Source organism: Pseudophryne corroboree, chromosome 12, assembly GCF_028390025.1.
Source record: "Pseudophryne corroboree isolate aPseCor3 chromosome 12, aPseCor3.hap2, whole genome shotgun sequence".
NCBI classification, from domain to species: Eukaryota; Metazoa; Chordata; class Amphibia; order Anura; family Myobatrachidae; genus Pseudophryne; species Pseudophryne corroboree.
This window is the reverse complement of record NC_086455.1, coordinates 77438809-77465581: the sequence shown is the minus strand read 5'-3', so window position 1 is coordinate 77465581 and position 26773 is coordinate 77438809. Positions and strand designations below refer to the sequence as shown.

Below are 26773 nucleotides of genomic sequence, written 5' to 3'. Positions count from 1 at the left end.
AAGACTCTTCAGTCTTCATAAGGTAGCGCACAGCACTGCAGCTGTGCGCCATTGTTATCAGCACACTTCATAGCAGCGGTCACTGAGGGTGCAGGGCGCTGGGGGGGGGGGGGGGCGCCCTGGGCAGCAATGATAGTACCTTATTCTGGCTAAAAATACATCACATATAGCCCCTGGGGGCTATATGGATGTATTTAACCCCTGCCAGGTCTCAGAAAAACGGGAGAAGAAGCCCGCCGAAAAGGGGGCGGGGCCTATTCTCCTCAGCACACAGCGCCATTTTCCCTCACAGAAATGCTGGTGGGAAGGCTCCCAGGCTCTCCCCTGCACTGCACTACAGAAACAGGGTTAAAACAGAGAGGGGGGGCACTTATTTGGCGATATGTATATATATATTAAAATGCTATAAGGGAAAAACACTTATATAAAGGTTGTCCCTGTATAATTATAGCGTTTTTGGTGTGTGCTGGCAAACTCTCCCTCTGTCTCCCCAAAGGGCTAGTGGGGTCCTGTCCTCTATCAGAGCATTCCCTGTGTGTGTGCTGTGTGTCGGTACGTGTGTGTCGACATTTATGAGGACGATGTTGGTGAGGAGGCGGAGCAATTGCCTGAAATGGTGATGTCACTCTCTAGGGAGTCGACACCGGAATGGATGGCTTATTTAAGGAATTACGTGATAATGTCAACACGCTGCAAGGTCGGTTGACGACATGAGACGGCCGGCAAACAAATTAGTACCTGTCCAGGCGTCTCAAACACCGTCAGGGGCTGTAAAACGCTCATTTACCTCAGTCGGTCGACACAGACACAGACACGGACACTGACTCCAGTGTCGACGGTGAAGAAACAAACGTATTTTCCTTTAGGGCCACACGTTACATGTTAAGGGCAATGAAGGAGGTGTTACATATTTCTGATACTACAAGTACCACCAGAAGGGTACTATGTGGGGTGTGAAAAAACTACCTGTAGTTTTTCCTGAATCAGATAAATTAAATGAAGTGTGTGATGATGCGTGGGTTTCCCCCGATAGAAAATTATTGGCGGTATACCCTTTCCCGCCAGAAGTTAGGGCGCGTTGGGAAACACCCTTTAGGGTGGATAAGGCGCTCACACGCTTATCAAAACAAGTGGCGGTACCGTCTCCAGATAGGGCCGCCCTCAAGGAGCCAGCTGAGAGGCTGGAAAATATCCTAAAAAGGTATATACACACATACTGGTGTTATACTGCGACCAGCGATCGCCGCAGCCTGGATGTGCAGCGCTGGGGTGGCTTGGTCGGATTCCCTGACTGAAAATATTGATACCCTTGACAGGGACAGTATTTTATTGACTATAGAGCATTTAAAGGATGCATTTCTATATATGCGAGATGCACAGAGGGATATTTGCACTCTGGCATCAAGAGTAAGTGCGATGTCCATATCTGCCAGAAGATGTTTATGGACACGACAGTGGTCAGGTGATGCAGATTCCAAACGGCACATGGAAGTATTGCCGTATAAAGGGGAGGAGTTATTTGGGGTCGGTCCATCGGACCTGGTGGCCTCGGCAACAGCTGGAAAATCCACCTTTTTTACCCCAAATCACATCTCAGCAGAAAAAGACACCGTCTTTTCAGCCTCAGTCCTTTCGTCCCCATAAGGGCAAGCGGGCAAAAGGCCAGTCATATCTGCCCAGGGATAGAGGAAAGGGAAGAAGACTGCAGCAGGCAGCCCATTCCCAGGAACAGAAGCCCTCCACAGCTTCTGCCAAGTCCTCAGCATGACGCTGGGGCCGTACAAGCGGACTCAAGTGCGGTGGGGGGTCGTCTCAAGAGTTTCAGCTTGTAGTGGGCTCACTCGCAAGTGGACCCCTGGATCCTACAAGTAGTATCCCAGGGGTACAGACTGGAAATTCGAGACGTCTCCCCCTCGCAGGCTCCTGATGTCTGCTTTACCAACGTCTTCCTCCGACAGGGAGGCAGTATTGGAAACAATTCACAAGCTGTATTCCCAGCAGGTGATAATCAAAGTACCCCTCCAACAAGGAAAGGGGTATTATTCCACACTATATTGTGGTACTGAAGCCAGACGGCTCGGTGAGACCTATTCTAAATGGGAAATCTTTGAACACTTACATACAAAGGTTCAAATCAAGATGGAGTCACTCAGAGCAGTGATAGCGAACCAGGAAGAAGGACTATATGGTGTCCCTGGACATCAAGGATGCTTACCTCCATGTCCCAAATTGCCCTTCTCACCAAGGGTACCTCAGGTTCGTGGTACGGAACTGTCACTATCAGTTTCAGACGCTGCCGTTTGGATTGTCCACGGCACCCCGGGTCTTTACCAAAGTAATGGCCGAAATGATGATTCTTCTTCAAAGAAAAGGCGTCTTAATTATCCCTTACTTGGACGATCTCCTGATAAGGGCAAGGTCCAGAGAACAGTTGGAAGTCGGAGTAGCACTATCTCAAGTAGTTCTACGACAGCACGGGTGGATTCTAAATATCCAAAATCGCAGCCGTTTCCGACGACACGTCTGCTGTTCCTAGGGATGGTTCTGGACACAGTCCAGAAAAAGGTGTTTCTCCCGGAGGAGAAAGCCAGGGAGTTATCCGAGCTAGTCAGGAACCTCCTAAAACCAGGAAAAGTGTCAGTGCATCATTGCACAAGAGTCCTGGGAAAAATGGTGGCTTATTACGAAGCGATTCCATTCGGCAGATTCCACGCAAGAACTTTTCAGTGGGATCTGCTGGACAAATGGTCCGGATCGCATTTTCAGATGCATCAGCGGATAACCCTGTCTCCAGGGACAGGGGTGTCTCTCCTGTGGTGGTTACAGAGTGCTCATCTTCTAGAGGGCCGCAGATTCGGCATTCAGGATTGGATGCTGGTGACCACGGAGGCCAGCCTGAGAGGCTGGGGAGCAGTCACACAGGGAAAAAATTTCCAGGGGGTGTGATCAAGTCTGGAGATTTTTCTCCACATAAATATACTGGAGCGAAGGGCAATTTACAATGCTCTAAGCTTAGCAAGACCTCTGCTTCAAGGTCAGCCGGTATTGATCCAGTGGGACAACATCACGGCAGTCGCCCACGTAAACAGACAGGGCGGCACAAGAAGCAGGAGGGCAATGGCAGAAACTGCAAGGATTTTTCGCTGGGCGGAAAATCATGTGATAGCACTGTCAGCAGTGTTCATTCCGGGAGTGGACAACTGGGAAGCAGACTTCCTCAGCAGGCACAACCTCCACCCGGGAGAGTGGGGACTTCATCGGGAAGTCTTCCACATGATTGTGAACCGTTGGAAAAGACAAAAGGTGGACATGATGGCGTCCCGCCTGAACAAAAAACTGGACAAGTATTGCGCCAGGTCAAAAGACCCTCAGGCAATAGCTGTGGACGTTCTGGTAACACCGTGGGTGTACCAGTCGGTGTATGTCTTCCCTCCTCTGCTTCTCATACCCAAGGTATTGAGAATTATAAGACGTAGAGGAGTAAGAACTATACTCGTGGCTCCGGATTGGCCAAGAAGGACTTGGTACCCGGAACTTCAAGAGATGCTCACAGAGGACTCATGGCCTCTGCCGCTAAGAAGGGACTTGCTTCAGCAAGTACCATGTCTGTTCCAAGACTTACCGCGGCTGCGTTTGACGGCATGGCGGTTGAACGCCGGATCCTAAGGGAAAAAGGCATTCCGGAAGAGGTCATTCCTACCCTGGTCAAAGCCAGGAAGGAGGTGACCGCACAACATTATCACCACATGTGGCGAAAATATGTTGCGTGGTGTGAGGCCAGGAAGGCCCCATGAAGAAATTTCAACTCGGTCGTTTCCTGCATTTCCTGCACACAGGAGTGTCTATGGGCCTCAAATTGGGGTCCATTAAGGTTCAAAATTCGGCCCTGTCGATTTTCTTCCAGAAAGAATTGGCTTCAGTTCCTGAAGTCCAGAAGTTTGTCAAGGGAGTACTGCATATACAACCCCCTTTTTGTGCCTCCAGTGGCACTGTGGGATCTCAACGTAGTTCTGGGATTCCTAAAATCACATTGGTTTAAACCGCTCAAATCTGTGGATTTGAAATATCTCACAGGGAAAGTGACCATGCTGTTGGCCATGGCCTCGGCCAGGCGAGTGTCAGAATTGGCGGCGTTTGTCTCAAAAAGCCCATATCTGATTGTCCATTCGGACAGGGCAGAGCTGCGGACTCATCCCCAGTTTCTCCCTAAGGTGGTGTCAGTGTTTCACCCGAACCAGCTTATTGTGGTACCTGCGGCTACTAGGGACTTGGAGGACTCCAAGTTGCTAGATGTTGTCAGGGCCCTGAAAATATAGTTTCCAGGACGGCTGGAGTCAGGAAGACTGACTTGCTGTTATCCTGTATGCACCCAACAAACTGGGTGCTCTTGCTTCTAAGCAGACGATTGCTAGTTGGATGTGTAGTACAATTCAGCTTGCACATTCTGTGGCAGGCCTGCCACAGCCAAAATATGTAAATGCCCATTCCACAAGGAAGGTGGGCTCATCTTGGGCGGCTGCCCGAGGGGTCTCGGCTTTACAACTTTGGAGGACCTGGAGTTCTTTCATTCGGTGCTGCAGAGTCATCCGCACTCTCCCGCCCGTTTGGGAGCTTTGGTATAATCCCCATGGTCCTGACGGAGTCCCCAGCATCCACTTAGGACGTCAGAGAAAATAAGAATACCGATAATTCTATTTCTCGTAGTCCGTAGTGGATGCTGGGCGCCCATCCCAAGTGCGGATTGTCTGCAATACTTGTACATAGTTATTGTTACAAAAATCGGGTTATTATTGTTGTGAGCCATCTTTTCAGAGGCTCCGCTGTTATCATGCTGTTAACTGGGTTCAGATCACAGGTTGTACAGTGTGATTGGTGTGGCTGGTATGAGTCTTACCCGGGATTCAAAATCCTTCCTTATTGTGTACGCTCGTCCGGGCACAGTATCCTAACTGAGGCTTGGAGGAGGGTCATGGGGGGAGGAGCCAGTGCACACCACCTGATCCTAAAGCTTTTACTTTTGTGCCCTGTCTCCTGCGGAGCCGCTAATCCCCATGGTCCTGACGGAGTCCCCAGCATCCACTACGGACTACGAGAAATAGAATTATCGGTAAGTAAATTCTTATTTTTCTGAAATGCTGGCCATCGCAGCCCCTTCACCATCACCACCCTGAACATGGCATTGGCAATCATGCTGCAGCTCAGGGGGCACTGCAGACCGTTATTATGAAAACAGATCCTTGCCATTGGGTTTGCATTTATCTCTAAATTTGGTTCTTAATCTTTCTTTCCAAACTTTGATAGTGCGTACTGTAAATGTTCATGGAGTTCTTTAAATTAGTTACAATTCAGGTCACCCTGGTTTCTTTTTAAGTGTTAAACACTTTGAGACCTACGTCAGGTCAGAATGTTGCAAGCCTTAAGACTTGTGGTTTTCCTGCAGCTCACACAGATGGTAGAAACATACCATGCAGCATTAAACCCCTCGTTGTTGCCAGAGTGCTGACGGAGAGCAAAGACTGACGACAAATTTGCATGTTCTACGGGTTGATTAGCCTATGAACAGAGTGGTTGTCCAACCAACTGGAACCTCTTCTATGTTAAGGTGCAGGGAAGGGATTTTTAAGTTTAGAATAGTGTCATTATCAAAAGAGGATCTGTCGCCGTTGTAGCAGGTCCTTTTAATTTCTCTTACGTCCTAGAGGATGCTGGGGTCCACATTAGTACCATGGGGTGTAGACGGGTCCACCAGGAGCCATTGGCACTTTAAGAGTTTGAGTTTGTGGGCTGGCTCCTCCCTCTATGCCCCTCCTACCAGACTCAGTTTAGAAATTGTGCCCGGAGGAGTTGGTCACAGCTAGGGGAGCTCTCTAGAGTTTCCTTAGCAAAAGTTATTTTTTAGAGTTTATTGTTTTACAGGGAGGCTGCTGGCTCCTACCCTGATGCCGCCATCTTCACACCGGCCGCCTGCTTGCTAGGGGGGTCGGTGTCTAATCGCCACAATCTTCAGCTCTGCAAGGGGGTGGCGGCATGCTGCTGGGGTAAGCGATCCCCTGTGGCGGGGAACGATCTATACACTCAGGAGCTCAGTGTCCAGTTAGCGGAGACAGTGGCTCAGACCCCGCAGGGCGGACACTCCTCCCCCCCCCCCCCCCCCCCCAAGTCCCTCGCTGCAGGGAGGCTGTTGCCAGCATCCTCCCTGTAAAACAATAAACTCTAAAAAAATAACTTTTACTAAGGAAACTCTAGAGAGCTCCCCTAGCTGTGACCGGCTCCTCCGGGCACAGTTTCTAGACTGAGTCTGGTAGGAGGGGCATAGAGGGAGGAGCCAGCCCACACTCTCAAACTCTTAAAGTGCCAATGGCTCCTAGTGGACTCGTCTACACCCCATGGTACTAATGTGGACCCCAGCATCCTCTACGGACTACGATAAAAGGATTTACCGGTAGGTAATTAAAATCCTATTTTAACTAGGAGAATTACAATTATTATAGTATCTGGGGGTTTTTTTAAGATTTTTTTTTTTATTCTAAATAAATAAATACGTACATACATACGTCTCCTTGTTCTGAATATATAGGTATTTTGGGAAAAACTAGACTTGTTATTTTTAAATAATTGCAGTACCTTCCCCTGTCGCTAGATGTCATAAATGTTATAGCTTACTTCTGGACATATTGGTAATGGCACTTCTATACCCTTGGAATCCACGTATTCTGTAGTGGACTGAGACATTGCTTTTAAATATTACATTCTTTTTCAAGTAGTTGGTCTATTTGGAAAAGCAATTACTAATTTGGAAACAACTGTTAGATACACTCTTTAGTGTAAAGGTGTTGACATTTATTTCTTATCCTACTGTATGCTCCATTTGTTTCCAACTGTACTATGGCAATTTTTTTCATACTAACGGCAAATGTTATTCTAATGTCACAATAGTGCTGTAGCATAATTGCAACATTTACACTACATGTAGAAAGGTTGCGGTCTAGAAAAGGGACATAAACACTGATTACAAAAGAGGTTGCTGTAAAAAGGGCAAAAATGCTGAATTTTGGTAGTAGGCATTAGGTGACTTGGGCTGGCCTGTACTTTACTACCGAATAATGCTCTGTTCTATGGAAATGAGCACTTTTTTAAATGATCTGTTTGCTGCGTTTTAGTTTTTGACTTTGCTTCCTGACGCATCCGTGTGTTTGACGGCTCAGAGGGTGGTCTCTATCTAAAAGTAATCGGCTTCACAGCTATAACTAATGTCCTTGCAGTGACTTGCTTATCGGAGTATAGCAGATGTTCTGGACTTGTGCCAACTAATGCATTAACCTGCACATAACATACAGAAAAGCTTTCAAAAACCTATTTAGAATGTTGTACATCACTGTGCTTCTGGCTAACACTCCTGTCAGACCTATACATGAACTGGTGATTGGTTTTCATGAATTGGGATAACTAGATCATATGAGCCTGTGGAAGAATGGCTTGTCCTGTATAAGACAAGCAGATTCCGGAAGTGCACATTGCAACTAATTAAATTCCTCCCTTTATTGTATTCCATTAAACTTATGGAACTTTGATAAAGCGATCATTTTATACAATACTTAATGTTCTCTTACACATGTAGGCTCTGTGCAAGTCATCATTTTGGGAGGCGATTTCAGATGTCAAAATTGCTAGAATTCTAGGTGTGACTGCTATGCTCTTGTTCCTTACACATTGCTGTGACATTCTCAGAAACTGTTTTGCCTTTTTAATTCTAGAATTTACACCCCCTTCACAGAAGATACAGAAACTGTGGGTCAAAGAGCCCTGAATTCCATTCTCAACACTGCAATTATGATCAGCGTAATCATCGTCATGACCATTCTCCTGGTGGTACTGTACAAGTATAGGTGCTATAAGGTGATTATGGATCTATCCCCCTTTTTGTGTTCTATCCTGTTAGTAATTTGCACATGTATTGCACTGCTATTTAATTTTTTTTATTTCAAAGAATAGGTTGTGTCCAATCCACTTAGGAAGGAATTGTGATCAATAAATAAGGGTATACAATGTAGATAGCCCTCTTTAGTAAAAAGACAAACTAATATATATTGGTCCCATAGCGCAGTAGTCACTTATGTAGCCGCCTGTGAGATGAGAACCGTCTAATCGTCTGACAATATAGCAATGGAAAACAGGTTCTGGAGCTCAGTCAAGATCCAAATACACACATATGTTACAATCCAGTGTGAACATACCAAACAAATAAACACAAATCAAGTTTTCTCTATCTAAGGATCAATTAGAAAAGCCACAATAAACAAACTAAACAAAATTGTGGCTTTTCGAAATATATTGTTAGAACATACGAATAGACATTCGTACTATTCTATTCTACTTTACACAAAGCATTTGGTACGTTAATTTACATCACAGCATCCCCAATACACCAAAAGTTAACTTGCCTAGGGGGGTTGCCGGTAATACAACACACAAAGGTCTGAGCACAGCACTTGTAACCTTCTTTCTGCTGAAATTGAGGCTGGTCACCTCCTAGTGTAGCAGCTCAACCATACAACACAAACTCATTGCCCAGGTAATTCCCCTCTTTGATCACATTTATATACAGAAATGTGTCTGCAGTTGATAATATATTCTGGTCTCCGTTTGATAAGCTGGAAACTAGAGTTCTGATATCCTATAATGAATGGTGTTGCACTTGTATTGTACATTGGGGGTCATTCCGAGTTGATCGCTCGTTGACGATTTTCGCAACGGAGCGATTAAGGCAAAAATGCGCATGGTACGCAGTGCGCATGCGGTAAGTATTTTAGCACAAAACTTAGTAGATTTACTCACGTCCGAACGAAGAATTTTCATTGTTTAAGTGATCGGAGTGTGATTGACAGGAAGTGGGTGTTTCTGGGTGGAAACTGACCGTTTTCTGGGAGTGTGCGGAAAAACGCAGGCATGCCAGGATAAAACGCAGGAGTGTCTGGAGAAACGGGGGAGTGGCTGGCCGAACGCTGGGCGTGTGTGTGACGTCAAACCAGGAACTAAACGAACTGAGCTGATCGCAATCTGTGAGTAGGTCCAGAGCTACTCAGAAACTGCTACGAATTTTGTATTCGCAATTCTCCTAATCTTTCGTTCGCAATTCTGCTAAGCTAAGATACACTCCCAGAAGGCGGTGGCCTAGCGTGTGCAATGCTGCTAAAATCTGCTAGCGAGCGAACAACTCGGAATGACCCCCATTATTGTAATCCATTAGGAAAATTAAGATTTTAAACCTACCGGTAAATCTTTTTCTCGTAGTCCGTAGAGGATGCTGGGGACTCTGTAAGGACCATGGGGATAGATGGGCTCCACAGGAGACATGGGCACTTTAAGAAAGACTTTAGGTCTGGGTGTGCACTGGCTCCTCCCTCTATGCCCCTCCTCTAGACCTCAGTTAGAGAAACTGTGCCCAGAGGAGATGGACAGTACGAGGAAAGGATTTTTGTTAATCCAAGGGCAAGATTCATACCAGCCACACCAATCACACCGTATAACTTTTGTATCAAGTAAACAGTTAACAGTATGAAAAAATAACGTAGCATCAGTCCAACCTGATGGAACCATAACATAACCCTTATGTAAGCAAAACTATATACAAGTCTCACAGAAGTAGTCCGCACTTGGGACGGGCGCCCAGCATCCTCTACGGACTTTGAGAAAAAGATTTACCGGTAGGTTTAAAATCTTATTTTCTCTATCGTCCTAAGTGGATGCTGGGGTTCCTGAAAGGACCATGGGGAATAGCGGCTCCGCAGGAGACAGGGCACAAAAGTAAAGCTTTTACAGGTCAGGTGGTGTGTACTGGCTCCTCCCCCTATGACCCTCCTCCAGACTCCAGTTAGATTTTTGTGCCCGGCCGAGAAGGGTGCAATTCTAGGTGGCTCTCATAAAGAGCTGCTTAGAGAGTTTAGCTTAGGTTTTTTATTTTACAGTGATTCCTGCTGGCAACAGGATCACTGCAACGAGGGACAGAGGGGAGAAGAAGTGAACTCACCTGCGTGCAGGATGGATTGGCTTCTTGGCTACTGGACATGAAGCTCCAGATGGACGATCACAGGTACAGCCTGGATGGTCACCGGAGCCACGCCGCCGGCCCCCTCACAGATGCTGAAGCAAGAAGAGGTCCAGAATCGGCGGCTGAAGACTCCTGCAGTCTTCTTAAGGTAGCGCACAGCACTGCAGCTGTGCGCCATTTTCCTCTCAGCACACTTCACACGGCAGTCACTGAGGGTGCAGGGCGCTGGGGGGGGAGCGCCCTGGGAGGCAAATGAAAACCTTTAAAAAGGCTAAAAATACCTCACATATAGCCCCAGAGGCTATATGGAGATATTTACCCCTGCCTAAATGTACTAAATAGCGGGAGACGAGCCCGCCGGAAAAGGGGCGGGGCCTATCTCCTCAGCACACGGCGCCATTTTCTGTCACAGCTCCGCTGGTCAGGAAGGCTCCCAGGTCTCTCCCCTGCACTGCACTACAGAAACAGGGTATAACAGAGAGGGGGGGCAAAATAAATGGCTATATATATATTAATATAAAAGCAGCTATAAGGGAGCACTTAATCATAAGGCTATCCCTGTCATATATAGCGCTTTTTGGTGTGTGCTGGCAGACTCTCCCTCTGTCTCCCCAAAGGGCTAGTGGGTCCTGTCTTCGTATAGAGCATTCCCTGTGTGTCTGCTGTGTGTCGGTACGTGTGTGTCGACATGTATGAGGACGTTATTGGTGTGGAGGCGGAGCAATTGCCAAATATGAGGATGTCACCTCCTAGGGGGTCGACACCAGAATGGATGCCTTTATTTGTGGAATTACGGGATAGCGTCAACTCGCTTAAGCAGTCGTTTGCCGACATGAGGCGGCCGGACACTCAATTAGTGCCTGTCCAGGCGCCTCAAACACCGTCAGGGGCTGTAAAACGCCCCTTGCCTCAGTCGGTCGACACAGACCCAGACACAGGCACTGATTCCGGTGGTGAAGGTGACGAATCAACCGTATTTTCCAGTAGGGCCACACGTTATATGATTTTGGCAATAAAGGAGATGTTACATTTAGCTGATACTACAGGTACCACTAAACAGGGTATTATGTGGGGTGTGAAAAAACTACCAGTAGTTTTTACCGAATCAGAAGAATTAAATGACGTGTGTGATGAAGCGTGGGGTGCCCCGATAAAAAACTGCTAATTTCAAAGAAGTTATTGGCTTTATACCCTTTCCCGCCAGAGGTTAGGGAGCGCTGGGAAACACCTCCTAGGGTGGACAAAGCGCTAACACGCTTATCAAAACAAGTGGCGTTACCCTCTCCTGAGACGGCCGCACTTAAAGATCCATCAGATAGGAGGATGGAAAATATCCAAAAAGGTATATACACACATGCAGGTGTTATACTACGACCAGCTATTGCGACTGCCTGGATGTGCAGTGCTGGGGTAGTTTGGTCAGAGTCCCTGATCGAAAATATTGATACCCTGGACAGGGACAATATTTTACTGTCGTTAGAACAAATAAAGGATGCATTTCTTTATATGCGTGATGCACAGAGAGATATCTGCACACTGGCATCACGGGTAAGTGCTATGTCCATTTCGGCCAGAAGAGCTTTATGGACACGACAGTGGACAGGCGATGCGTAGAGGAGTTATTTGGGGTCGGTCTATCGGATTTGGTGGCCACGGCTACGGCCGGGAAATCCACCTTTCTACCTCAAGTCACTCTCCAACAGAAAAAGGCACCGACCTTTCAACCGCAGCCCTTTCGTTCCTTTAAAAATAAGAGAGCAAAGGGCTATTCATATCTGCCACGAGGCAGAGGACGAGGGAAGAGACAGCAACAGGCAGCTCCTTCCCAGGAACAGAAGCCCTCCCCGGCTTCTACAAAAGCCTCAGCATGACGCTGGGGCTTCGCAAGCGGACTCGGGGGCGGTAGGCGGTCGTCTCAAAAATTACAGCGCGCAGTGGGCTCACTCGCAGGTAAATCCCTGGATCCTGCAGATAATATCTCAGGGGTACAGGTTGAAATTAGAGACAGAGCCACCTCGCCGTTTCCTGAAGTCTGCTTTACCAACGTCCCCCTCAGAAAGGGAGACGGTTTTGGAAGCCATTCACAAGCTGTATTCTCAGCAGGTGATAGTCAAGGTACCTCTTCTACAACAAGGGAAGGGGTATTATTCCACTCTTTTTGTGGTACCGAAGCCGGATGGCTCGGTAAGGCCTATTCTAAATCTGAAGTCCTTGAACCTGTACATAAAGAAGTTCAAGTTCAAGATGGAGTCACTCAGAGCAGTGATAGCGAACCTGGAAGAAGGGGACTTTATGGTATCCTTGGACATCAAGGATGCGTATCTCCACGTTCCAATTACCCCTCACACCAGGGGTACCTCAGGTTCGTTGTGCAAAACTGTCACTATCAGTTTCAGACGCTGCCGTTTGGTTTGTCCACGGCACCTCGGGTCTTTACAAAGGTAATGGCCGAGATAATATTTCTTCTTCGAAGAAAAGGCGTATTAATTATCCCATACTTGGACGATCTCCTAATAAGGGCAAGGTCCAGAGAACAGCTAGAGATGGGTTTAGCACTATCTCAAGAGGTGCTAAAGCAGCACGGATGGATTCTGAATATTCCAAAATCCCAATTAATGCCGACAACTCGTCTGCTGTTCCTGGGGATGATTCTGGACACAGTTCAGAAAAAGGTTTTTCTTCCCGAAGAAAAAGCCAAGGAGTTATCTGACCTGGTCAGGAACCTCCTAAAACCAGGAAAGGTGTCTGTACATCAATGCACAAGAGTCCTGGGAAAAAATGGTAGCTTCTTACGAAGCAATCCCTTTCGGCAGATTCCATGCAAAGGGAGCTGCTGGACAAATGGTCAGGGTCGCATCTTCAGATGCACCTGCGGATAACCCTGTCGCCGAGGACAAGGGTATCCCTTCTGTGGTGGTTGCAGGAGGCTCATCTATTGGAGGGCCGCAGATTCGGCATGCAGGATTGGATCCTGGTGACCACGGATGCCAGCCTGAGAGGCTGGGGAGCAGTCACACAGGGAAAAAATTTCCAGGGAGTGTGGTCGAGCCTGAAAAAGTCTCTTCACATAAGCATTCTGGAACTAAGAGCAATCTACAATGCTCTAAGCCAGGCGGAACCTCTGCTTCAAGGAAGACCGGTGTTGATCCAGTCGGACAACATCACGGCAGTCGCCCATGTAAACAGACAGGGCGGCACAAGAAGCAGGAGGGCAATGGCAGAAGCTGTCAGGATCCTTCGCTGGGCGGAGAATCACGTGATAGCACTGTCAGCAGTATTCATCCCGGGCGTGGACAACTGGGAAGCAGACTTCCTCAGCAGACACGACCTTCACCCGGGAGAGTGGGGACTTCATCCAGAAGTTTTCCACATGCTATTAAACCGTTGGGTAAAACCAATGGTGGACATGATGGCGTCTCGCCTCAACAAAACACTGGACAGGTATTGCGCCAGGTCAAGAGATCCGCAGGCAATAGCTGTGGACGCGCTGGTAACACCTTGGGTGTACCAGTCGGTATATGTGTTTCCTCCTCTGCCTCTCATACCAAAGGTATTGAGGATTATACGGCAAAGAGGAGTAAGACTAGTGGCTCCGGATTGGCCAAGAAGGACTTGGTACCCGGAACTTCAAGAGATGGTCACGGACGATCCGTGGCCTCTACTTCTGAGAAGGGACCTGCTTCAGCAGGGTCCTTGTCTTTTTCAAGACTTACCGCGGCTGCGTTTGACGGCATGGCGTTTGAATGCCAGATCCTAAAAGGAAAAGGCATTCCAGAAGAAGTCATTCCTACCTTGATAAAGGCAAGGTAGGAAGTCACCGCGAAGCTTTATCGCCGTATTGGGCGAAAATATGTTGCGTGGTGCGAGCAGCGGAGTGCTCCGATGGAGGAATTTCAACTGGGTCGTTTTCCTACATTTCCTGCAATCAGGATTGTCTTTGGGTCTCAAATTGGGATCTATTAAGGTTCAAATTTCGGCCCTATCAATATTCTTCCAAAAAGAATTGGCCTCGGTCCCTGAGGTCCAGATTTTTATCAAAGGAGTACTGCATATACAGCCTCCTGTGGTGCCTAAGGTGGCACCGTGGGATCTAAATGTAGTTTTAGATTTCCTCAAATCCAATTGGTTTGAACCACTAAAGAATGTGGATTTGAAATATCTCACATGGAAAGTGACTATGTTACTGGCCCTGGCTTCGGCCGGGAGAGTATCTGAACTGGCGGCTTTGTTTTATAAAAGCACTTATTTAATTTTCCATTCGACATAGGGCAGAGCTGCGGACGCGTCCGCATTTTCTCCCTAAGGTGGTATCAGCGTTTCACCTGAACCAGCCTATTGTAGTGCCTGCGGCTACAGACGACTTGAAGGACTCCAAGTTGTTGGACGTTGTCAGAGCCTTAAAAATATACATTTAAAGGACGGCTGGAGTCAGAAAATCTGACTCGCTGTTTATACTGTATGCACCCAACAAGTTGGGTGCACCTGCTTCTAAGCAGTCGATTGCTCGTTGGATTTGTAACAAAATTCAACTTGTACATTCTGTGGCAGGCCTGCCACAGCCTAAATCTGTTAAGGCCCATTCCGCAAGGAAGGTGGGCTCATCTTGGGCGGCTGCCCGAGGGGTCTCGGCATTACAACTCTGCCGAGCAGCTACGTGGTCAGGGGAGAACACGTTTGTAAATTTTTGCAAATTTGATACCCTGGCAAAGGAGGACCTGGAGTTCTCTCATTCGGTGCTGCAGAGTCATCCGCACTCTCCCGCCCGTTTGGGAGCTTTGGTATAATCCCCATGGTCCTTTCAGGAACCCCAGCATCCACTTAGGACGATAGAGAAAATAAGAATTTACTTACCGATAATTCTATTTCTCGGAGTCCGTAGTGGATGCTGGGCGCCCATCCCAAGTGCGGATTATCTGCAATACTTGTACATAGTTATTGTTAACTAATTCGGGTTATTGTTTAGGAAGCCATCTTTCAGAGGCTCCTCTGTTATCATACTGTTAACTGGGTTTAGATCACAAGTTGTACGGTGTGATTGGTGTGGCTGGTATGAGTCTTACCCGGGATTCAAAATCCTCCCTTATTGTGTACGCTCGTCCGGGCACAGTACCTAACTGGAGTCTGGAGGAGGGTCATAGGGGGAGGAGCCAGTACACACCACCTGACCTGTAAAAGCTTTACTTTTGTGCCCTGTCTCCTGCGGAGCCGCTATTCCCCATGGTCCTTTCAGGAACCCCAGCATCCACTACGGACTCCGAGAAATAGAATTATCGGTAAGTAAATTCTTATTTTCTCTAACGTCCTAGAGGATGCTGGGACTCCGTAAGGACCATGGGGATTATACCAAAGCTCCCAAATGGGCGGGAGAGTGCTGGAGACAATAGGTTGGTTCATATGAAAGGATGAGACCACCTTAGGTAGGAATTGAGGACGGGTCCGCAATTCCGCTCTATCCATATGGAAAACCAGATAGGGGCTTTTATGTGATAAAGCCGCCAATTCCGAAACTCGCCTAGCCAAGGCTAACAACATGACAACCTTCCAAGTGAGATATTTCAACTCCACTGTTTTAAGTGGTTCAAACCAATGTGACTTAAGGAAACTTAACACCATGTTAAGGTCCCAAGGCGCCACCGGAGGTACAAAAGGAGGCTGAATATGCAGTACTCCCTTCACAAAAGTCTGTACTTCAGGTAAAGAGGCCAATTCCTTTTGAAAGAAAATTGATAAGGCCGAAATCTGAACTTTAATGGAGCCTAATTTTAGGCCCAAATTCACTCCAGTTTGTAGGAAGTGAAGAAAACTGCCTAGATGTAATTCTTCCGTAGGAGCATTCCTGGCCTCACACCAAGAAACATATTTGCGCCGTATTCGGTGATAATGTTTAGATGTCACGTCCTTCCTAGCCTTTATCAGCGTAGGAATGACCTCATCCGGAATTCCTTTTTCCGCTAGGATCCGGCGTTCAACCGCCATGCCGTCAAACACAGCCGCGGTAAGTCTTGGAACAGACATGGCCCCTGTTGTAACAGGTCCTGTCGTAGAGGAAGAGGCCACGGATCTTCTGTGAGCATTTCCAGCAGATCCGGATACCAGGTCCTTCTTGGCCAACCTGGAACAATGAGAATTGTTCTCACTCCTCTTTTTCTTATTATTCTCAATACCTTGGGTATGAGAGGAAGAGGAGGAAACGCATAAACCGACTGGAACACCCACGGTGTCACCAGGGCGTCTACTGCTACCGCCTGAGGATCTTTTGATCTGGCGCAATACCTCTGTAGCTTTTTGTTGAGATGGGATGCCATCATGTCTATATGGGGCATTCCCCACTGACTTGCAATCTGTGCGAAGACTTCCCGATGAAGTCCCCACTCCCCTGGATGCAGGTCGTGTCTGCTGAGGAAGTTTGCTTCCCAGTTGTCCGCTCCCGGAATGAACACAGCTGACAGTGCGCTTACATGATTTTCCGCCCAGCAAAGAATCTTGGTGGCTTCCGCCATTGCCACCCTGCTCATTGTGCCGCCTTGGCGGTTTACATGAGCCACTGTGGTGATGTTGTCTGACTGGATCAGAACTGGTTGGTCGCGAAGTAAGTTCTCCGCCTGACGTAGGGCGTTGTATATGGCCCTCAGTTCCAGGATGTTGATGTGAAGACAAGTCTCTTGACTTGTCCAGAGTCCTTGGAAGTTTGTTCCCCTTGTGACTGCTCCCCACCCTCTGAGGCTCGCGTCCGTGGTCACCAGGATCCAATCCTGAATGCCGAACCTGCGTCCTTCCAAAAGGTGAGCACTCTGCAGCCACCACTGGAGAGATACCCTGGCCCTGGGGGACAGGGTGATCCGCTGATAAATTTGTAGATGTGATCCGGACCACTTGTCCAATAGGTCCCATTGGAAAGTCCTTGCGTGGAACCTGCCGAAGGGAATGGCCTCGTATGTTGCCACGATTTTTCCCAGGACTTGATGCAATGATGCACAGACACTTGTTTTGGCTTCAATAGGTTCTTGACTAGAATCATGAGTTCCTGAGCCTTTTCTATCGGGAGAAAAACCTTTTTCTGGTCTGTGTCCAGAACCATGCCCAAGAAGCTCAGACGAGTCGTAGGAACCAGCTGCGACTTCGGGATATTGAGAATCCAGCCGTGTTGCTGTAACACCTTCACTGAAAGTGACACACTGTTCAGTAACTTCTCTCGTGATCTGCTTTTATGAGGAGATCATCCAAGTACAGGATAATTGTGACACCCTGCTTGCGCAGGAGCACCATCATTTCCGCCATTACCTTTGTGGAAAGCCCAAACGGCAACGTCTGAAATTTGTAATGACAATCCTGTACCGCAAATCTCAGGTACGCCTGATGAGGTGGATATATGGGAACATGAAGGTATGCATCCTTTATGTCCAGGGATACCATAAAATCCCCCCCTTCCAGGCTGGCGATGACCGCTCTGAGCGATTCCATTTTGAACTTGAACCGTTTTAAGTATAGGTTCAGAGATTTTAAATTCAATATGGGTCTGAACGAACCGTCCGGTTTCGGAACTACAAACAGGGTGGAGTAGTATCCCTTCCCTCTCTGAAGTAGGGGAACTTCGACCACCACTTGTTGAAGATTTAATTTGTGAATAGCATTTAACACTATCTCCCTTTCCAGGGGAGAAGTCGGTAGAGCCGATTTGAAAAACCGGTGAGGAGGCACCTCTTCGAATTCCAGCTTGTATCCCTGAGAAACAATTTCTATTGCCCAGGGATCCACCTGTGAGTGAACCCAGATGTGGCTGAAAAGTCGAAGACGTGCCCCCACTGGGGCGGACTCCCCCAGCGTCATGCGGTGGATTTTGCAGAGGCCGGGGAGGACTTCTGTTTCTGGGAACTAGCTGTGCTGTGCAGCTTTTTACCTCTGCCCTTACCTCTGGCAAGAAAGGACGATCCACGCACTCTTTTGCTTTTATTTGAACGAAAGGACTGCATTTGATAATGTGGCGCTTTCTTAGGTTGGGAGGGAACATAAGGCAAAAAATTCGATTTACCTGCCGTAGCTGTGGAGCCCAGGTCCGAGAGACCTTCCCCAAACAATTCCTCCCCCTTGTAAGGTAAAACCTCCATATGTCTTTTTGAGTCGGCATCACCTGTCCACTGCCGGGTCCAGAGGACTCGTCTAGCAGAGATTGACATAGCGTTTATTCTAGAACCCAGTAAACTAATGTCTCTTTGAGCATCCCTCATATATGACAGCATCCTTTATATGGCCTAGGGTCAATAAAATGGTATCCTTATCTAGGGTTTCAATCTCCGCAGATAAGGAATCTGTCCATGCTGCAACCGCGCTACAAACCCAGGCCGACGCAATTGCCGGTCTGAGTAATGTACCAGAATGCCTTTTTGACAAGCGTGTCAACGCTTTGTCCACCTTAGGGGATGATTCCCACCGTACCCTGTCCGTTGGCGGGAAAGGATACGCCATAAGAATCCTTTTGGGAATCTGCAGTTTTTTGTCTGGAGATTCCCAAGCTTTTTCACATAATTCGTTCAACTGATGTGAGGAGGGAAAAGTTACCTCTGGCTTTTTTCGCTTATACATGTGTACCCTCGTGTCAGGGACAGGGGGTTCCTCTGTGATATGCAACACTTCTTTTATTGCAATAATCATATATCGAATACATTTAGCCACTTTCGGCTGTAACATTACATCATCGTAGTCGACACTGGAGTCCGAATCCGTGTCTGTATCAGTGTCTGCTATTTGGGATAGTGGGCGCTTCTGTGACCCTGAAGGTCCCGGCGACATAGGGACAGACACGGGTTCACTCCCTGACTGTTCCTTAGCCTCAGCTTTGTCTAATCTCTTGTGCAATAAGTTAACACTAGCACTTAAAACATTCCACATATCCACCCAGTCAGGTGTCGGCACTGAAAATCTCAAAATTTGGCGGGGGCTCTTATATATGTACAGTGCCCAGCTGTATATATACTTATTTTTGCCAAAAGAGGTCTATATGCTGACCAGGGCGCCCCCCCTGCACCCTTACAGTGACTGCCGTGTGTAAGGTGTATGGGAGCAATGGCGCACAGCTGCAGTGCTGTGCGTTACCTCAGTGAAGATCATGAAGTCTTCTGCCGCCTCTGAAGTCTTCTTTTCTTCTACCTTCCGGCTCTGCGAGGGGGACTGCGGCGCGGCTCTGGGACGGAAGGCGAGGGTGAGACCTGCGTACCAATCCCTCTGGAGCTAATGGTGTCCAGTAGCCTAAGAAGCAGAGCCTTGAAACTCACAGAAGTAGGTCTGCTTCTTTCCCCTCAGTCCCTCGATGCAGGGAGTCTGTTGCCAGCAGGCTCCCTGAAAATAAAAAACCTAACAAATATACTTTCTGTCAGGAAGCTCAGGAGAGCTCCCTGAAGTGCACCCATCTCCTCTGGGCACAGTATCAAACTGAGGTCTAGAGGAGGGGCATAGAGGGAGGAGCCAGTGCACACCCAGACCTAAAGTGTTTCTTAAAGTTCCCATGTCTCCTGCGGAGCCCGTCTATCCCCATGGTCCTTACGGAGTCCCCAGCATCCTCTAGGACGTTAGAGAAAATATATTAACAAGCTTTTTTTCTTGGTGCCTTACAATTGGGAACAAGCACGATGATAATAAGAGACTGGCCTATTAACAGCCAGCCAGTACGAGTCTGTGTCTGTTCTTGTCCTTCACTATAAAGCAGAAATCTATCTTTTACATCACAATTATCAATACTTTACTAATGTGTAAAAGAGCAAATTGAAAATAAAGAATTAATATGGGGCTTAAACTGAAGCTTTTTTTTCTTTGTAATCGTGATATAAAATTAAGTTCAGGTTCTTGCAGGCTACATTGCTTCAATAGGTTGTAACTGCATATAAATTATCTTGCACCTTACAGCGCTTTCATCAATAATTTGGAGGCATGCCTTCGCCCCGGGGCTTCACTGGACAGAATACACTCATAGTTCTGTAGAAAAATGCTGTAAGACCACTTCACGGAAAGTAAAGAAAAGTTGAATTTGAAAGAACCTTTTTAAAGTAAAAAAAAAAAAAAGAGCCTACAGGAGAAATTCAGCTGAACGGGAGTATGCGCAAAATGTGAAACAGCCGTGTGGGGTGGTAGCTCAGGGCATTGTCACTTGTAAGACATCTCAATCTGATTAGAAATGACAGTGAAGTGACAAGAAGCACATAGTCCCTATAACAAGCCCGTGAATGACCCAGGACATATTTTAGTGCATAATTCTCTTACTTTTGTGATCAGACCCAATTAGAAAGTGTTGTTCAAGCCGCTCTCTGATAACCACATTACCATTATAAGTAACTGTACCATACGTATTGCAGAATAGTTGCCGACTTTCTGGCTGCCCCTCCCTCCCGCAGGTACTGCACCGGGAGATGAGGCGTGCATGGCTTGGCAGGGTGGGGAGGGGGCGTGACGGGGCACAATAGGCTTTGGATGGGGGCGTGGCTGAGCGGTCATGTCATCTAGGCCACACCCCTGCTAGAATTTGCTGTGATTACTACCATTGTACAGCGGGGTGGGGGCAACGATGACGCAATTCAGTGTGAATAGTGTCTTGGTGTAATGGTTAGCATTACTGCCTCACAGCACTGAGGTCATGGGTTCAATTCCCACCATGGCCCTAACTGTGTGGATTTTGTATATTCTCCCCGTACTTGCGTGGGTTTCCTCCGGTTACTCCAGTAGTTAACCCTAGTGTGAATGTTTCTGCGTGACTTGTGGTAGGGAATATAGATTGTAAGCTCCACTGGGGCAGGGACTTGTATGAATGGCCAATTATTCTCTGTAAAGCGCTGCGGAATTTGTGTGTGCTGTATAAATAACTGGTAATAATATGGCACCCGGTCTGTGCACCTTACTGGGTAAGTGGGTGGTGGGATGTGGGAGGCTCTGGGAGACTTGCCCACTTCCACAAGGGGCAAGGAATGGCACCAGATTTTTTTGAACCTCCCAGCTATTCCAGAAGAGTAAGCAAGTATGCATTGCAGTACATAATTGCCCTTTTTCCCCCATTAATGAATAATACAAGTGACGTGACTTAGAATTGAAGTTTCTCTCCAGCAGAAAAGTTCAGCAGTGTTGTATTTGTCATTTTTTTTTCTATCCATTCTTAAACGATCTCATCCAAAATAGCCAATGAATAAGTGGAGTACACTGGAGGAGACCATTATGTAATCAGAATTAATTAATGCTTTTAGGTAATCATAACATGCCAGCCTCTATATGTATTTTACTTCATGTCCATCGCTGCTTGTTTCAGTGCCAATAGAATAAGCCTGCAGCTGCCTGCCTCTGCAATGGAGTAAAGCTGTAGTTTACAGCCTGCTACTGCAGTCAAGGAATATACATTGGTCGACACTTTGAATGCATCCGGAACATATTTACTTATCTCTCTAGCCTATAGTCAAAATTGTAAGAAAAGTTAGCACATATTGCACAGAGTACACAACTTGCGATACTGATGCGCGCTCCCATGGGGTCGGTATCACAAGAAAAAATAGACTGTGCAGGCAAGGCAATTTTGACTATATTGTGTATAATCTAGTTTCTAGTATAGTCAAAATTGTATGTAGTCAAGTAAAGATAGTCAAAATTGGTGGTTCTGGCTCCGGAGAGTTCAAGGGAAATTGCATAGTCAAAAGGAAGCTGCTGTCTTGTCAGAAAGACGGCAGCTTCCGACAGATTTCGGTCGGAAGGGGTTCCGACCTATTCAAAAAGTGCACTTTTTTTCCCCGACAAGCCGGGAATTCCAGACTTGGTGGAAAACACGTGGATCGGCGGAATAGCCATCTATCCGCGTGCTTCTGTCAGAAACGAGGCCAAATCCGACAGGTTTTGGCCCTCTTTCTGACAGTCTCAGTCCGACTTTAAAAAAAAGTCGGATTGAGTTGAGGAGACGGGGAGCGGGGCGGCAGGCTACAGGGAGCGGGGATGAGAGGTACCTTGACGGCCGTCCCCCGGCCAGGCACCTCTCTCCCTGCAGCGTGGCACTGGGCGGCCGTGATGTGCCGCTCCAGCAGCTCCCTTTGTTCTCACACACACTGGGAGCTGCCACACGGACACCGGCCAAATCCGACATTCGGATTAGGCTCAAATCTGACAGTCTGATTTGGCCACTCTATTGAAGAGGGGTTGTCGGAACCATTCCGACAAATGCATGTCGGAATGGATACGACTCTTACCAACCAATCAGCTCCCAGTTTATTTTTCAAACTGCCTGCAAACTGACCGTTAGGAGCTGATTAATTGGTACTTTATCTCTCTCCCATATTTGGTACATATGCCCCTAAAAAAATTTATTGTAAGTAGTGGGTCACTTTTGTGGCATAAAAATATAAGAGGATTTATATCTTTTAGAATTAATGGTCCAATTCAGTGGTTCCCAAACTTTCAGATTTTATTTCAAGATCCCTCCCACACCAAAAGAAAAATGTAGTAAAAATTGTTAAATTAAGTAAATTGTGCTTACGTGTTATCCTTCAGGTCAGTTATGTGGTGGTGGAAAGGGTTAGGATTTTGATTGTACATATATTTTACGTCTGACAGCACTGGTTTGGTCTATCACATTGACCATGTATAATCTGATATGTTCCTGGAACACCAACCTGTGGCACCCAGTTTAGGAATCACTTTTCTACTTGATTCCTTCTGCGGCCCGGTTTCTGTCCATGCCACCATTTTAAAGGACCACTAAACCTAAATTGCAAGTTTGCTATATATTGCTGCTGAAAGCATAAATTACGAAGTACAAAGAGTTCCAGGGCCCTTTTGGAAATGAAGCTGTTTGAAATGGTTTTCAGGACAATGGAGTTATTTCTTTCCAATATAAAACCGTGATTAAGATCTAACTGGGATCCTTTTTATATGTCTGCTTAGAAAGCTTGAATGGCACTGCAGTCAGACTATGAGCCTAATGTGACGGATACCTAAGGGTATGTTAGCTTGTGGTAATAGACTACTAGGTGATTCATCGCGTCCCACGGGTGCTCTTCACACGGTCATGAGGGGCAACTTGTGGCGTGCAATATTTTTATTATATGGAGTATTTGCCTCCAATCATTGTGTGAGTGGTTAAACATTGCACGGACAATGGGCGTGCAATGGTTAAGGGGGTCGTACTGCTAAAATGTTTTAACATGTAAAAAAATAAGTTTGTACAAAAAGCAATTAGCAGTTGCAAAAATGTCACAAATGTCGATGTGATTAGTTTTGTGGACATGAAGAAGAAAAAAAAAAAGACTGAAAATCTCATAGCAAAACTGCCAAAGTAAGTTATAAGGATATTTCGCAATTACGCAGCTCCTAAAACAGTTTTCACAGAATTTAGCAAGTTGCTAAGAACCTGTGACAGCAGCAGCGTAGGCAAGTTTCCCTTCCCTGCCGCTGCTAACACTGTTTATCTGACTGGTCGCATCGTGTGCGACCAGGTCAGATAAAGCCCTTGCAGGCATGGTCGCATCTGATGAGACCATGCGAGGCAAGTGGTTAAAGAAGCCAGATTTGTCGACTGTATTTTACATATACTGTATATTGGGGCAGATGTATTAAGCCTGGAGAAGGGATAAAGCAGTGATAAGTGGAAGGTGATAACGCACCAGCCAGTCGGCTCCTAACTGTCTTTTTTTTCATACCCGTAATGATTGGCTGGTGTGTTATCACCTTCCACTTATCACTGCTTTATCACTTCTTTATCCCTTCTCCAGGCTTAATACATCTGCCCCATTGTATCTCGCAATATGACTTTGTATTTTGTCATCTTGGATTTTTGCTTCTGTGGCCCTTTAACAAATTGCAATCATTCAAAATTAGGGGTTTTCACTTCTATAACCTTGTCCTGGTTTATGTCTAATTTTCATGTACTGCTGATGATTATTGCAAAAGCACGTTTTGTGATAAAAAAAAATATAAAATGATTTCTGCGCTATAAAAAAAAGCAGCTCACATTAGCAGTAATAATAACAATAAAAAATTGAGCGCTAAATGTACTGTGACACCTGTGAGGAAACATTTTTTTTTTTAAACCGCATTATGTTTACATCCTTTTTAGGGCTTTTTGTGGAAGTCCAAGTTCATCAGATCCGAACTGTCCCTACCTACCAGTTACCGTGGGATTCCTCAGCCTCTATGCAGAGATGGCTGTCCGCGTCCTCTGTGTTTGTGCTGCACCGCCGCTGCGTCCAGGGGGTGAGCGGGAATGCTGGGAGGTTGACGTCACTCGGCAGCACCGGGTCTGCCGTGCGGAAGTGTCCGAGTGTCCTCGTTATTCCACTTGTCCACCAACGTGTTTCGTGCTGAAGGCACTTTTTCAAGTTTGACTGAGTTGGCATTTAGCAGATATTTATACCTAAAACTTTATTGTCCCAATCGGGAAAAACAGAACTTCCGGTCCGGAAGTGAGGTTAGTGTATTCCACTTGTCCACCAACACGTTTTCTGCTGAAGGCACTTTTTCAAGATTGACGAGGACACTCAGACGCTATCGCACGGCAGACCCGGCGCTGCCGAGTAATGTCAACTCTCCTGCTGGACGCATGGCAGACCCGGCGCTGCCAAGTGACTCTAGTCTCCCGGCTCTCCCGCTGGACGCAGCAGTGGTGCAGCACAAACACTGAGATGACGCGGACATCTATCTCTGCATCGAGGCTGAGGAATCCCACGGTAACTGGTAGGTAGGGACAGTCAGATCTGATGAACTCGGACTTCCACAACAAGCCCTAAAAGGGCTGTAAACATAATGCCGTTTTAAAAAAATGTTTCCCCACAGCTGCCACAGTACGTTTAGCGCTCAATTTTTTATTGTTATGTTCTGTGATCAAATTGATAGGTTTCGCTGTAATATATGCAATACATCCTTTTTATTTTTGTTTTGTTTTTTTTCTATCTTTTTAGAATTAAGCCCCTGTTTTCATCGGAAATTAAACATCTCAAGTTGACTGATTTTGGTCTAAAAAGCATTATTTGCTATGACAAAAATGTATACGAGTATTGATTAGTCATGTCACATAGCAAAGAAGCAGATATATTATAATTGGGGGGGGGGGGGGGGGGTTGAATTTTCTTCACTCCCCCCGTCACCCGGCTCCATTGCAGTGCATGCTAATATGGACGAGATTGGCCATATTGGCCTGCATTCGTAAGCGATGGGGCACTGACGATGAATGAGTGCCTACACACTACGGGAACGTTTATATCGTTCAGTGTTATCTGCCAGTGTGTAGGGCCCATTAGAATCCAGGTAGCTTTGTTTTTTTTGTTTTTTATTTCACATAGCTGAGGTTCTCATTTTTTTTACACAGACTGACTTTACCATTTATTGTAGGTATGTTTATTATACTGTTGTTTTTCTCTGTAAATAAGTATGTCACTTGTTCTGTCTCCTCCAGGTCATACATGGATGGCTCATTATTTCCTCATTATTGCTGCTATTTTTCTTCTCTTTTATCTACCTGGGGTAAGCACATGAGAAAAGCACTTTACAGGGGACTTGTCACCTACGCTCAGCGGAATCAGCTAATGTGCCTCAATCTTGTTGGTTTCTTAAGCATTCATAGGCTGTATTTTCATTGTTTTTGATTTAGTAAATGAAATGTCTGTCTGTGTTCATTGAACTTAGGCCTAATTGTTTTCTGCTCCGGGCCATAGTGAGATCAAGGTTCATGTACTTGGGGTGTAATGAATATCTGGGAGGTGTTGCAACACCCCCTTCAAACAAAACTGAAAAATACTGTACATGCCGCTGCGAATCAGCGCAGCACACTGTCCTCCACAGCAGCTGACCTCTGCTTCCACTATGCTCCCCACAGGCCCTACTGCTACTAATCAGTGATTCTCTCTCTCTCTCTCTCTCTCTCTCTCTCTCTCTCTCTCTCTCGCGTCTACTTGTACTAGTTTGTTAGTCTCTGTGTGAAGTTTTGAGTTTTTGATATTAACATCATTATCCTACACTATTTTGCTTCATGCACCAGTGGTCTGGGCATCTCACGCTCTCCTGTGTGAGCTACACGTGGTTTCAGCTTTGTCATGGGGAGCAGCGCTTCCCCAGTTGTGATTCTAAATGCACATAGGAGGGAACCAAGGGCAAGGATACAGACTTCTAGAAACTGTAGAATAACATAGGATGTGAATGGCAGCTGAGTGTCATTGTCGTGTATTACTTTACACTGGGAAATTGGCCTTTATTTGTAATTATGGCTGACCTATACCTTCCAGAGAAGTATTCAAAACCTACAATGTTGCCATGGATTACATCACACTGGCTCTGATGATCTGGAACTTTGGAGTGGTTGGTATGATATGCATTCACTGGAAAGGACCCCTCATCCTACAGCAGGCCTACCTTATAATGATCAGTGCACTGATGGCTCTGGTGTTCATCAAGTACCTTCCGGAGTGGACAGCCTGGCTCATCCTGGCCGTAATATCGGTTTATGGTTAGTGTCTGTATAATCTACTTTACCAAGAAGATATTTTTTGTAACGAAGAATGCCCTGGATACATAATACATCTGTAGCTATTCCCTCATGTATATCTGTGAGCAGCATCTATAGACCAAAATAAATCCGTTAGATAATTAGTAGTTTTATTATGTCTCTAGTGGTTACTTATTTGTTTAACAAAGAACTGTTCTCTCTTCCTAATACACGGCATATTTGCACTGGCTAGATGTATATAGGCTGCTATATATCCCCAAGCAGTGCTGCAC

General features: G+C 46.5%; 1 protein-coding gene across 6 annotated transcripts in view; it reads left to right on the top strand.

The window, feature by feature from the left end:
* The window catches only part of PSEN1 (presenilin 1), a 298128-nt gene that overhangs the window by 186823 nt on the left and 84532 nt on the right, over window positions 1–26773 (top strand). For all 6 annotated transcript variants that reach the window (XM_063947674.1, XM_063947676.1, XM_063947672.1 and 3 more), the window contains 3 exons: window positions 7755–7896; window positions 25455–25522; window positions 26281–26501. In XM_063947674.1, the coding sequence (XP_063803744.1) occupies window positions 7755–7896; window positions 25455–25522; window positions 26281–26501 (431 nt within the window). The remainder of the gene's footprint in view (window positions 1–7754; window positions 7897–25454; window positions 25523–26280; window positions 26502–26773) is intronic.